This window comes from Phoca vitulina, unplaced genomic scaffold, assembly GCF_004348235.1.
Source record: "Phoca vitulina isolate PV1807 unplaced genomic scaffold, GSC_HSeal_1.0 scaffold44, whole genome shotgun sequence".
Lineage (NCBI taxonomy): Eukaryota > Metazoa > Chordata > Mammalia > Carnivora > Phocidae > Phoca > Phoca vitulina.
Window position 1 is genome coordinate 12,723,418 of NW_022589747.1, and position 15,028 is coordinate 12,738,445.

The 15,028-nt window shown below is 39.6% G+C and overlaps 1 protein-coding gene across 1 annotated transcript in view; it reads right to left on the reverse strand.

The window, feature by feature from the left end:
• The window catches only part of SUGCT (succinyl-CoA:glutarate-CoA transferase), a 732,205-nt gene that overhangs the window by 542,685 nt on the left and 174,492 nt on the right, over window positions 1-15,028 (reverse strand). Inside the window, exon 12 of the mRNA XM_032430614.1 lies at window positions 13,093-13,188. Within this exon, the coding sequence (XP_032286505.1) occupies window positions 13,093-13,188 (96 nt within the window). The remainder of the gene's footprint in view (window positions 1-13,092; window positions 13,189-15,028) is intronic.

Genomic DNA, 15,028 nt, shown 5'->3' on the forward strand with positions numbered 1-15,028 from the left:
CGAACTCGATCACCATCTTACGACACCGAAGGAGAGTTCCACTGAGCGTTGCAGTGTAGGCTACGAGGAGAACTTCTCTCCTTTCTCTCCTTGCTGCAGTCCTAGGATCCACATCCTCCCCACCACTCTCCTACCCTACTGATCTGCTCCGCACCACCCCACCTCCTCATCACACGCACACATCTGCCAGGCAGAGGGAAGGAAGACTCCTCCTTGACTTGGAGCTGTCCTCTGGTAGAGACAAAGCATAGGAACGGGGCTCCTGCCACAGATGGTGGAGGTGAAGGATGAGGATAAGCCACAGGTCTGGGGTCTGTGGGATGGGCACCATAACGATGAGAAAAGCTACCATCAACTAAACATGAATGTCCCAGACTCTACGCCACATACTTTAGATGCACCGTTTTGCTGAATTATCACCACCACCCATGGAGGCAGGAAATATTATCCCGATTTTACAAATGAAACTGAGGCTTAGTGAAAGGAAGCAGTTTGCCCAAGGTCTGACTCCAAAGCCCATGCTTTTAAATAATACATCTAAAGTCTGCTGTTCTATCTGGCAGCATCTGACAGCTCAGCAGCAAAAATGAAAAAGACAGGAGGGAAGGAAATTCAACAGTAAAGGGGATGGTGGTGGAAAATCCTATCCCCACAGAAGTAGAAATCTGGACTGTGGCTAGGAATGGGAATAAGCATTTTCGGCTTGTTTTCCATAATTTCGATACTGCTTTTAAAAATGAAATTGATTTCCAGGAAAATGCTTGGAATGCTACCTTCTGGTCCTTGTCATTAAGAATCACATCACAATAAATCATGTTGCAAAAAGGACTCTAAAGCTTAAAAGTAAATACTACAGCCACCTTAATTATTTTGAACAAAAGAAAAATTATATTTAAGCTAAAACCATATTGTTTTCACATCAATAAGAATATTTACTTGACTGAAATCAATCCAATTAAACATTCTGCATTTATATGATATTATAAATTAAATGCCCCTCCCACAGACCAAGAAGAGGAAACATACACTCACCAAACACACCCAAGCACACACACACACACACACACACACCCGCTACTTTATGAGTTGTTTGCTACCCTTGTTAACTGAAACAGATGAAAAACCACATCAGACTCAGAGGGAGGAGAGTTTTGCAAGGGTTTGATTTATTTCAAGAACTAACTTTTCTCAAGCTGGGCATCCGGCAAAAAAAAAAAAAAAAATGGATATTCTAAAGCATAGTCCTTAACCTTTTCACCCCCTTTCCTAATACGCAGACCTAACCAGTTGTTAACAGGACTTGTCCTAGGGGCCTCATATGTCTCTGGAAGTATATCAACTCCCTGTGGATTTTACTCTACAGTAAAAGTTACCATAAATGTCCCTTATATTCATCTTCATGGCTGGAACTAATGCCCTACAAGATAACACCTGGGACATTTCTTTCTAAGCAGAAGTGAACTCAATCTTTTTTGTAAAACCACCCTTGAGACACCCCAAGAATTCAGAAAGGTCCGCACTTCCTCCCACAATCACACAGAGATTGATGCTAATTTCAGGATACAGCCTTGCTTCCTTTCTGCTCTCAATCACTTCTATGGAAATCAAACCTTTCCGTTTATTCTGCATCGCTGTGCTGAGCAGGCCGGGATGCTGTTCTCTCTGTAAGGCAGTCAGTCCAAGCAACTGTAGCATATTCTGTGCTAAGGTTACATAATGACAGAACTGGCCCAAGCAACAGGGGGCTCCAAGGAGGGAGATGGAAGGCATGAGTGCTCATTCAACAAAATAAAAATCATCCCAGTTATCACTCTCCAGGACTTTGAACCAAAAAGAAAGGTAGTTTTACCTTAAATTATCAATGTGAATATCAGTAGCTCTAAGGATAGGGAGGAAATCACCTAATAATGTGCTCATTATTCACAGATTTTTTCCAAGTCCCCATTGAAAAGTGCCATCCCATTATCCAGGTTACAAGAGTGACATCTAGTGGACTCTTAATGCAATGACCAAAAGGATTTCACATGGACTTTAGACCAGGGCTTCTCAAAATCTAACATGAAATCGAAATCACCTGAGGATCTTGTTAAACGGCAGATTCTGGTTCAGTAGAATAACCTAGAATCTATTATTTCTAAGAAGCCACAGGTAATGCTGATGCCACCACTCCATGGACCTTTAAGAGTGGCCAGGACCTAGAACATTTCGCACCTGCTTTTACCTTCAGGAAAGAAAAGAGGGAAGGGACATTTGAGAATCGTTTCCAGATTAAAATTAGGCCAAATGAATTAACATGATTTTTTAAGTTCCCAGTTCACTAGCTCAACTCAGCATGCACACTTACGATCTCCGTCTGCACAGAGTCCCGACACCAGTATTCCTTATCCTAAAGGCCAGAAACAAAACTAAGATGGAAAAGACCTTCCTTCACAACCACATTTATTTGTGGCATGATTTGCTCAAGTCTCCAACATAGGATCACTTCAGAATTTAACATCTTGCAAGTTTTCTTTCATTGTTATTATTTCATTTGCCCAATAGTGAATTGTAATATAAAAGTAATTTTGTACCATTATCAGTTCTTTTTTCCCCCCAGGTACCCTGCACCTGAGCAGGAAGCCGTCGGGGTACTGTCTAAGCGCCAAGCACACCTACTCAGAACTTCAGCAACATTTGCCCTGGACACCCCTAAGAACAGAACAGGATGTGTGACTACATCCAAATCTAGCCGTTTCCAGAATCCAGTCCTATGTGATTTATCTGAGCCAGAGAACCTCGACCTCCATGCAGAACCACCAGGCTGTGCTCTCCGCTGTAAGGTCAGGTGTGAGCTCCTCCACAGAGGGGCTCTGCCAGGCTGCACTCAGACTCCTCCTGCCAGAGCTTCCACCTCAGCTACAGCAGACCCCGTCTTTGGTTCTAGGTCACAGTTCTAAAAGCCATCAACATTGAGGAAAAGCAGTCTCTCTTTCCCCAAACACATACACAAACATGTACAAAACCCACTTTCTAATCCAGTAAAATCCTGTAGGGCAAGTGGATTGATCTAAGACGATCATTTCTTCAACAGTGGAACTCCTATTTCAAACAAGGAAACAAAAGTGGAGCTGTTTGGGCTGAAACGGAGCTGGAACACTTGGAGATCTGCCTACTTGATTTCTCCCCAGGCTGCCCATTGCCCCGCACCCCTGAATACTCCTCTTCGTGCCCCAAATACTCCTTCCCACCCTAAATCCCACCCCCAGCTACCACCCAGTTTGAATCAGAAACGATGGATCTCACAATAGCTAAAACCACCCCAAACTCCTTTATCACTCAAGGACAATATTGTTTTCATTACCCAGATGAAGCTAGAGATACCTGTTTCATTATAACTTGACTTAGTTATGATTCTAACAGTTTTAGCAGCGGCAATCAAAGGATTTATCAAAGGATGTACCACCTAATTTCCTGATGGAAATTTGCTTTTAAGTCATAATTAAGGATCTCTGTAAAGAGTAAACAACAGAATTGTTGATACCTCTTCCATTACTCTTGGCAGTCCTAAAGGGGAAAATAGGTAGAGGAAAATGTCACATAATTCTTCCTCAAAAGGGGGACAAAGATAGAAAATGAAACTCAACATGCCAGTTTCAGTAAGTAGCACTGCATCGCTTGCTTACATAGTAGGGAAATCTGCCTCGGTCAGAATTCCAGTTACGGCACTTACACGGGACCTCGGGCAAGTTAGTCATCTCTATCCTCAGTCTCCTCATCTGAAAGTGAGTATAGCAGCAGTACCTATTTCAAGGGGCTGTTGTGAAGACTGAATTAATATATGTTAAGGTAGTTAATAACCAACACGAAGTCATCATTCAATCAATGTTACCTCTAATGATGATTATAATTATTCACATAGTATTATTAAGAATAATGACTATTAATATTCTCCTTTAACTGAATATTCAAAATGGTATTTGATTCTCTTGGATAATTTTAGCCAAATTTTTTTAGGTGTGATTTATTCCTTTTTTTAAATTCAAGTGTAATTAACCTACAATGTTATATTAGTTTCAGGTACAGAGTATAACGATTCAACAATTCCATAAATTTCTCAGTGTTCATCAAGATAAGTGAGCTCTTAATCCCCTTTATCTATTTCACCCACCCCCCAACCCATCTCCCCTCTGGCAACCACCAATGTGTTCTCTGTATTTAACAGTCGTTTTTTTGTTTGTCTTTTTGTTTGTGTTTTGTTCCTTAAATTTCACATGTTAGTGAAATCGTATGGCATTTGTCTTTCTCTGTCTGACTTACTCCACTAAATATTATACCCTCTAGGTCATCCATGTTGTTGCAAATGGCAAGATTTCATTCTTTTTGATGGCTGAGTAATATTCCATTATATATATGTGTGTGTGTTTTGTGTGTGTGTGTGTGTGTGTGTATATCACATTTTCTTTGTCCATTTATCTATGGATGGACATTTGTGTTGCTTCCATATCTTGGCTATTGTAAATAATGCTGCATAAACATAGAGATGCGTAGATCTTTCCCAATTAGTGTTTTCATTGTCTTTGGGAACTACTGGATCATATGATAATTTTATTTTTAATTTTTTGAGGAACCTCCATACTGTTTTCAACAGTGGCTGCACCAATTTGCATTCCCACCATCAAATTTTAGCCAAAACTGACAGGCATAAACAACATACAGTCCCATCGATTCTGCATCTATATTGAGAATACTGAGAATGCAAGAGAAGCTAATAAGATCCTAAATGAATTTCAGCTTTTTCCTTAAGATACAGCACCTATCCTTGTGTCTCTATTTCACCTCTTAGTGAAATGCATTAAAAAAAAAAAAACATTTATCAACTGGAGGCAATTCTGATTTTTAAAAATTACATTAGTTTTTGAACAGTCATAACTATATTTATTCTTTGTTCTCCTTAAACACCATATTATCTAATTTATTTTAAATTTAAGAATTTTATTTTAAATCAAAGCAAGCTGAACTTTTTCTCAGGAGAAGCCCAGAGGGCGGCAGCTATCATGCCAGGAGCTGGCATATCGGCCCTTTTTTATCCGCCTGCTGGACTGCTCAATTCTCTATATTCTTAGGACTGTGCCAAAGTCCTCGCCACTTGGCTTCAAAGTAACCAGAATTTTCAAATAAAAAAATTTGTTTTGTTTAAACAAGAATCCAAAATTCATAAGGACCTGAGGCACACATAAGCTTTATAGCAAATATTCAAAAGCTACCTTGCCAAAAGCTTTGGAACAAAGGGGATGGGAGAAATTCAGACAATTCATGCCTTAATTTACCAAAAAAAAAAAAAGACTTTTGAACATTCTAACGTGTCAGTACTGAGTAATCCAAAAGTTTTCAGAAACCTGTGAGATGTAACCTAATGTATTCCCTATCACCACCAGCACTTCTGTTCCAAATGTATCTCTAGGTATTTTTTACTGGGTAAACATTATCAAAGTTCATTGCAGTCTTAAGGTTACAAGAACAAAGTGTTTAAAATATTCTATAGTTCTCTCACTTTTTTAAACTGGGGGACAAATCACCACAATTTTTGGCTCTCAAAGGGAGATGTATCTTATAGAGACAGGTTCCCATCTTGTGGGCTTCTCAGAGATTACTTCTGAAAATCATTTTTGTCATGCTTCATTTTGTTAACCGTGAGTTTAGACTAAATCTCAATTAACCAGACAATTCAGTAAACTAGAAGTTCTATTCCCTTTGACAACTAGATGACATTGCTATATACAATTCTCCTCAAACTATATTTCTTTCAAGAAGTTGGTATGAGAGTTCTCAGTACAAGGAGAATTTTTTTTCCTTTCTTCTTTTTTTTTTTTTTGTAACTGTAAGAAAAGATGGATGTTAGCTAAAGCTATTGTAGTAATCATTTCACAATATATGTAAATCAAACCATCACACCGTATGCCTTAAACTTATACAGCGATGTATATCAATTATTTCTCAATAAAACAGGGGAGAAAAGAATGCTACATTTTGGTAATGGCTCAACTCTGTAATTTCTTTAAAAGATGATCTAAGAACAGTTTTATAAAACAAACAAAAAAAATACCATAGCATGTTGCTCTCCTTTCCATTTGGAAAAAAAAAAAAGAAGAAGAAGAAATTAAAGTAGAAATTCCCTTAAGAACGAAATTCAACTATGTACCTTTATTCTTTATTTTCTCTGCCCCTAAGCTGCCATAGATAGTTTTCATAGAGATTTTTTAGTAGCTTCCTAGAAACTATTTTACAAAGTTATAATCATTAGTTCAACAAAAATAATAATAGGAGCCACTTTCCATTGAATTCTTACAAGAGTCAGGTACAGCACAAAACACCTAGCATACACTACCTCATTTAATTCCTTCAAAAAACATGGAAACAATCATAATTATTGACCTTTTTGCATAGGAAGCAGCTAACACCAGGGATATTAAAAGACTTGTCCAAGATTTCACAGTCAATAAGTGGCGGAGTCAAGTTATGAACCCAGGTCTGCCTCCAAAGCTCAAGCTCCCCCAGGTGCACCTGCTATACGGCTTCTAAATTCCTTGAAATCAAGGGCCCTGTTCTTCCTCACCTGGAAGCCTTCAGGAATTAAACCACTGCCTACTCCATAGGGGACTCAAGAAATTGTTGCTTAATTGAAGAATCAAGAGTCATTTGAAAGCATAAATTGAAAACATGGTAGACAGAAACCTACAATTAATTGCCCCATAGCTCAGAATTCAAATATATTTCAAGGTCACTTATTAGGTTTGATACCTTCTAGAGTCATAATAAATGGGTCATTTGTCAAAGAGATGATGGAAAAAGATTAAAAGAATTCTACCATCTATCGAAGAAACTAAAAGACAGGCACCCACAATGTATCAAGCACCAAAAGAACCATTAGTTTGGATATAGCAGGAAAGGAAACAAGTTTTGAAATATTAAAACCACGGTTCTGATCCAGGTCCTCTGACATTCTACCTACGGCCATAGCCACGTTGCTTTCTCTCTCTTGGTCTCCCTTTCATCAGTATAAAATAAGAAAAGAATTATATATACACACATAAAATGGTTACAGAGTATATGTTCAATGGAAGCCTGCCTGATTATTTTTACTGTTATTACCAATGCATCAATTAAATTAAAGATGTGATGCTATATGCCTGTTTAAATTATACTTTCAAACTTCAGCTTTAGTGTAACTATGGTAAAAAAAAAAAAAAAGTCACACAAGAAGAGACACATGTATATCATTTATATTTTCACTTTTTGAAAAATCCTTAACATGGGTTAAAAAAAAAAAATATTCCCAAGGTTACCTAATCTATTATGATTTAACAGCATTTTAATGTTTTCTAAGGAATGATAGCAAAGTGCTGCATCTCTTCAAACTTGGAATTTACTGCCTGTCTGAGTCTCTGCTTGTGCCAAATTAAATATACAGTATAATGTCCATACCAGAAATAACATAGCACAGCTTCCTGCTCTATTCCTTGGTTGAATGAGCCCAAACTGAGGAAAGGAAGACATGATTTTATCATCTGAATAATTGTTTTCTTCAATTTCTTGAATTAGAAGGTACTCCAGAAAAAAAAAAAAAAAAAGTTTTAAAAGAAATTGCCATGTGAATTATCAGGCCATTTAAAGGAAAAATTCTTTTTGAAGGCCCTACATTTGAAAGGCTCAAGAAAAAGCATAAAAAGAGTCATATTAATGAACTGTTCAGAAAGTCAGCTTCACCTAGCTACTCCACAGTACCCAAACTGCTGAGGACTGAGGACTGCAGCATCTCTTGGCCTGTGAGGTCCAAGTAAATTGTAGACTAATGCTTCTTCCCAGGAGATACCAGCCAGAACTCTTTTGAGGAATTTTGTAATAGAAGAGCATGGAGAAATGGGATGGTAGATGGAAAAAGATGCCCTGGGGGTCTAAGGAAGGTTGCTGGGTTTTTTTAAGGTGAAGGACATGGTCATATCATTAGCCACTGATAGATAATGCACGTGTTAGAGGAGATAAAATGCAGGAACAATGCCTTTAAGTAGGGAAAATGTGGAAAGGGACAAGTCATCCATTGTGATAGGAAGGAATGAAGTGAACACACAAGTAGGAGCTTGGGGGGTATGGCAGAAGAGAGATGAAATAGTTCTCTTCCGACTGCATCTGTTTTCAGTGAAATAAGAGACCATCTTTGGCTAAGGATGTGGAGGGGGCAAGATCTGAGGAGAGAGAAGAAGTGAAATAGTCATCCCAGAGAAAATAAATGTGTAGGCAGTGTGCCAGGATCGTGGGTAAGGCTGAGGGCCCACTTGAGAAAGATGGCCGTGAACTGAGTAAGACTGTTGACAAGGTAGCTATGTTTTCCTCTAGCCATACACTACGTGACTGTGGGCATGGGAGAGAAGGAGAATTAAGTTTATCAGCAGTGGGATTCTGCCAGCTGAATACAAAGGAGATGGTAGAGTCACCAAGAAAAATAAAGTCTCGATCAGGAACATTTTTACTCATAGTGCAGCATCAGTATCACCTGGAATCAGGCAATGCATCTTCACAAGATCCCTATTTAGAGATTCAGATGCATCTGAAAGTCTGAGAAATACCTGAGTGGTGGCCAAGTAAAAACAAGAAAAATCATTAAGGATGTTGCTGGGGACATCTAAGTGGATTGTAAAGCCACGAAGATTGTTGACAGAAGAAATGACTGGGTCAAAGGAAGAGATGCACAGAACCATATGGGAATGAATGTCCAGGTCATAACAGGTGACCCGGAAGGCTTGGAATCCTGGGGGTGACTGAGGCAAATGTCTAAAGGATGATGGGATTGGTGTTCTTTTAAGGGAGGGAGGTAGTTGTGGTTGTCTCATCCCCCGGTTTGGTCTCTTTGGCAGTTTATACCGATCATGAGGGCAACGCTGTCGCTGAAGAAGCTGTGGTTTTACAAGAAGGACACAGAACCCCATGAGCTTCCCCAAGGCCTGCTGCAAGCAGTACAGACTGGGAGAGAGATGGTCTTATGAGGAACACAGAGAGAGCTGAGTAGGCTTCCATTAGATCCACATGTGAGCGCACTCCTAAGGGCACAGAAGCAGTACGTTGTTAAGCATTTAGGATAAAGGTGGCCACCCAAAGATCTGTGCTTGCACTAATAAGCACAATAATTCTGTTTAAGAGTAGAGAAATTTATTGATCTCAAAGAGAAGCAGAAAAGAAAAAGGGAGAGAAGGAGGAACAGAAAGGATAGGGCGATTGATAATGCTCTTCAGGACAGTGAAACTCCCTAGTAGCAGCCAAAGTGCATGGTTAAAAAGATGAGGTCTCCTATCCGAGATTGTACAAGTTTCATCTATAAACACCTCCCCCATTTTCCTTGAAAATATACAGTATAGTCTCCTCTCTTCATGAGTATATTTGTGAATGGATCTTCTATGATACTGGAGAGAGGCTGAGGTAAGTGAGGATCATGAACCCACAAGGCAGAGGAGAACATGCAAATACAGGCTCCCAGGATGTTGAAGAAATTTGAGAGAGAGTTTTGGATAAACGCAGGTTATGAAATTAGGGGGATTATGATATTAATCATATATGTAAAGGGAAGTGGCCCCACTGATAAGTATGTTACACAATAAAATAGATTCTTTTTGAAGACCAGCCAACTGCTTTTTCTGGACTCTCCTCTCCCAGCCTCCCAAACCCTCCTGTCATTATAAATATAATTGTTTGAACGGCTGAGATACATTTCAGGGCGCCTGGGTGGCTCAGTCGATTAAGCCTCTGACTTAGGCTCAGGTCATGATCTCAGGGTCCTGGGATCGAGCCCCAGGTTGGGCTGCCTGCTCGGCAGGGAGTCTGCTTCTCCCTCAGCCCCTCCCCCTGCTCGTACTCTCTCTCTCAAATAAATAAATTCTTTAAAAAAAAAATATATATATATATATATATATATTTACATTAACATTATGTAATTATTAATCCCTTGGGCTATGTGTTTCTCAGGGGCAAGGCCCAACGGTAATGGAAACAAAAGAAGCACTGAAATCCACAAGTTCTTTTAAAAATCTGAATTCTCATGGGGCACCTGGGTGGTTCAGTCAGTTAAGCACCCAACTCTTGATTTTGGCTCAGGTCATGACCTCAGGGGTGTGAGATCGAGCTCCAAGTTGGGCTCCACACTCTGTGTGGAGTCAGCTTGTCCCTCTACCTCCCCTTCCTTGTTCTCTCTCTCTCTCTCCCTCTCCCCCCCTCACCCCACCCCTCTGCTCTAAAATAAATAAATAAATAAATAAAATATAAAAATCTGAAAAGCATCCAGAATATGTTCAACAAGTAGCAAAATGACTATCTCAATGCTGTCTACTTTTGTTTAGCTTATTCATTTTTAAAAAGTTGGCAAAGAATAGGGAGGAAAGAACACAAGTGGATAATCAACCTGAGAAGTTAAAAATTGCGTATATGTAAAATAACACACAAATCAAGGATCACTACTTTTCAGAAATTTATATTCATGCATTCAAGGTCTGTGATCTTTCAGATGGGGTTTAACAAGAATTAAGGAGAGTGAGCGGGGTCCCTAACTAATTCCTGAGACCATCAGGGTCTTCCATTATAGACGTTCAGCTCAAAACTCAGACAACTCAAGTTAGAGGCAAAGCTATAATTATTACAGAAAACTGAATTATAATTATCCTGGCACTCACCCATAAAAATATTTCCCAAATCTATTTTAAAAATTAAAAACAGACCAAGGTCTAGAAGCATATCTAGGATCCATCTTAGTATGCTAGTTTCATTCAAGCTGAATTTGCATTTGTTCCTTAATCACAGTGCTGAACCAGTCCTCTACCAAGAGGAAACAAATTAATTCCGAGTTCCTGAGGAAAGACCCTAGTAGATCTTCTCTTACTTCTTACAGATAATAAAGCTGCAATCAACTGGATCAAATCAGCACAGTACCCACGTCATGTGACTGGGACAATTCAAGCAGGAAAAGCATAGTTCTGTCTTTAAAGAATACATACACACACACACACGGAGTTTCCCATATCCTTTGCCTACCATAATAAAAGCCAAGGATTCTAAATTTCATTTTACCTCACAGTGAAATAATTGAGAGCATACCCAAGATGCCAGAGCTCTTGGCGCAAACCCTCAGGAGGGACAGCAGAGGTCTATACCAAACTTTTTAAAAAGACATTCTTTAAAAATAAATAAATAAATAAATAAATTATAAACCTTATACTAGAACATAGTGAACACCTCCCACGTGATGTGATGTGGAATTATATATAAAGCTTTCCAAGTCAAAAACACTTTCTCCACACACCAAAAACTGAAGACTAGACTTCCATTATTAGTGATGAATTCCCATGGGTTCCAACATGTCCCTCTGCTTAAATGCCTATAAGAGGGATTTCCATCATCAATGAGGAGGATCAGTTAGTTGATGCAACCCTTTAGCCAGGAGCAAGTCTGATGGAGAGGGTGTGGGTTGGAGTAGAAGGCATTGGAATCATAGCACTCTCTCGTCAAAGGTAGCAGGATCTGAAGGAGGAGTCAGCAAGGAGGCAGATCAGAGTTGGGATCTATCTATGCAATTCAGGTATCAAATTTCCTATCTGAGAAGTGAGAAGGCTAAATTTGATGATAGCTAAAAAGTGCAAAATTGACACTTTTGTGAAGCGTGGTAGGTCTGGCTAGAAGTGTAAGGGTAGCCACAAAGGGCTCAGAAGTAGGGAACCAAAATGTCACTAATGCTGGTCATAAAAGCACTGCTGGGGGTGCCTGTGTGGCTCAGTAGGTGAAGCGTCTGCCTTCGGCTCAGGTCATGATCCCAGGGTCCTGGGATCGAGCCCCGCATCGGGCTCCCTGCTCCGCAGGAGGCCTGCTTCTCCCTCTCCCACTCCCCCTGCTTGTGTTCCCTCTCTCACTGTCTCTCTCTCTGTCAAATAAATAAAATCTTCTAAAAAAAAATAAATAAATAAAAGCACTGCTGGAGGAAAGAGGGAAGGCACTAAAGAAAATGTTCTACAACTGTAACTATGTCAAAAGGCAGTTCTACAGGGAAATCATAGTAACACCTCACTTGTAAAGAGACCACAAATAGAAATGGAGAAAAATTCTAGACTCACATTGGGTCACTGAATTGCTCAAATTTTTATTAAAAGAAATGGGAAAGAAAGTAGTGTGGCCGAAGGAAATAATGTTCTTAAGACTAAAAGGATGATTAGCAGTGTTGATGGATTTGCTGGCAAATGGAAAATGCTAGCTTTGATGTGCTCCGTCAAGAGCACTCGCTCTGAAATGGCCACAGTAAAATCCACTCCTTCCTTCAACAGATGTTAATACGGTGCCTGGTACGAGCTTTTGCTGGATGTGAGAAAGGATACAGTGATAAAAAAAAAAGAAAAAAGACACCTCTACTCTTAAACTTCCAACTTCTGACAGAAGACATTACAGATACATCAGTAAATACAGTGGAAAATGATACAATCGAGTCAAGCAAAGGTTAGGGGTTTGGAAGAAGAGTTGGAGTTTCTGTTCTCATTTTTATTTGCGAAGGATCACAGTTCCTTCACATATTCATTCACACTAGCCAACGTCAAGAATTTCTAAGGACAAGTTTAGACACTTAATAAAGAACAGCAGTTCCTGAACCATCTGCTTTGCTCTGAAAATAAAGATCCATCACACGCAAATTTTCATTTTACTCCAACCCTGTGAGAATATTATTGTCAGCTGGGGTAGGTAACATTTGGTTTATAACTGACATGGTGAACAAACCATGCTTTATAAAATGGCTACAATCAGTGCTTCTTTGGGGTGAAAAAAAAACAAACCATCAGATGAGGCCAAAAGTCACTCACTTTCAGCAAGTTCCTTTGATCCATTTAAGTGTCCTGTTACTAATCTTCTGATGAAGAAATGTGCAAAACACAGAATTTAAAATAAACAACAGAACCTTGTTATAGTCAGACAAAGATATATAACAGAATATCCTAAAAGTTTTTTTCTTAAAAAGTGAAATAATCTCCCAAACTCATATCATACAAAACGGCAAATCAGAGCAGCCCAACCCTATGTTGTGTGTATCATTCCTACCTGGTAAGGAACAATACTGCCATGAGCTGTGCCCCAACGTTTTGCTTCCTTTTGGCCAATAAGATAATTAGCAGCTACCTGGGTCAAACATGCCACCTGCCAGGAGAAAAAAAAAAAAAAAAGGTAGTTTACACAAGCAGAAGGTTATACTACGAAAGTTCTCATTTGAATTCACTTCATGTCATTGCAAAAAAAAAAAAAAGAGAGAGAGAGAAGCAACTCCAAACAGATCAGCAAATATACGGGCATCATCATACAAAGAAAGGAAGAGCAGTATTACATTATTGCATGAGACTAAGTATGAATAACATTGGGCTCTGGAAAAGATTACCTGAAGACAGGGGTCGACCCTGTAGATAAAACCTTGGGCCAGTCTTTAGCATCAAGACCACAGCAAAATACATCAGCAACCAGTACATTCCTTTCCCCTTTTCACCCACATCCTTTTACTTTCTGTCAAGATGACAAAAAAAGAGCCTTTCATCACTGAGGAGCTGAACCAGTCATGAGCCATATTCCTCTAAATTTCTCATTTCATGACAAAAATAACAATAATAAACCTCTATTTTGTTTATATTGGTTCAGTCAAGTTTTCTGTTACTAGCTGCCCAAAGCATTCTTACTGACGCAGAGGATCCAAATTATTTGACTTGTTAAAATTCCTCAGTGAATCATCCTCATTTACACAAAAAGTGCTCTACCCCTCTCAACTTAGTCCTAACCCCACACCCTCATTATTATACTTAGTTCAGTTTTCAAAAGCCCTAGATCTATTAAAGGGGTCACCTAAAACCTTAGAGTCAACGTCTGACTCCTGCAGTATTTCATATACATAACTTGAAAACCTACAATAATTCAATTCCATTTGAGGATAACATGAGGATAATGAACTTGATTCCCAGTGACCCACCACAAGGAGCTTCTGTTCCCACAAATGGGAACATGCCTCCTAGGGCCCAAACTATGGAAAGACAAACCTAGTAACAACCTTCCATAGTTCCCAGAAAAAAAGCTTCTGGCCTCATAACATAATCATGATATACCATGGGCTCATTTTTCCCATCCTAGATCATCAGATGCGAGGGGGAGCCTCCCAAGCCAGCAAGTCAAACAGATCCCAAACTGAGTTTGGCTCCTGCAACAACTCCAGGGGTGGTTTTTCAGGGCTTGGGGAGGCAACCTGTGACTGGCCTCTACCTGGCCCGGCGGCTTGCCTCCCACACAGCCTATTGATAGGGCTCAGCCTGCATGAATCTCCTAGAGCAGCATTCTCCTTTCCTTTATTCATGGGATTGACCCTCACTTTTATGTTCATTTACTGCTCTGTTGAAATTGGAACTGCCTTATGGCAGCTGGTTCGGCTGTACCACCCAGGTGGCAAAACTAATAAACCTTGAGTCATCCACTTCTGGACCTCCATCTGGTCTCGGGCATTTGAACCACGGAGCATTCCAGGGCTGCCTGGGGCTGCCTAGCGCTAATCACCATCTCACAGATCACTTCTGTGTCTTTCAAAATGGAAAATCAAATCAACATTTTGTAGTAAAAAATGCACTGGATGGGAAGTCCAGTTTCACGGTTTTTCATTTCTGTCGACTCTAAGTAGTTGTACAACTGTAGGTATTTAATTGAACTACTTTGACCTTCAGACACATTCTCTATAAAATCTTGGGCATTTGACCAAAACGGATGGTTTTCAATCTTTTTTTTTTTAAAGCAGAACTCCTGTATCACATCGAATAATGCATGAAATCCTAATATGTGAGCAGGTAATACCTCGAGTGTTCTTGTTGAAGCAGAAGCTGGTCTCCAATGTGACCCTGGGCAGCATGAACACAAAACACAATTTGCAAAATAGTAAATGGCCTTATATTTGCTTCCAAGATCTACACCTCTGACTATTACTCTTCTTAACAGTCTGGCAGATACCAGAGAT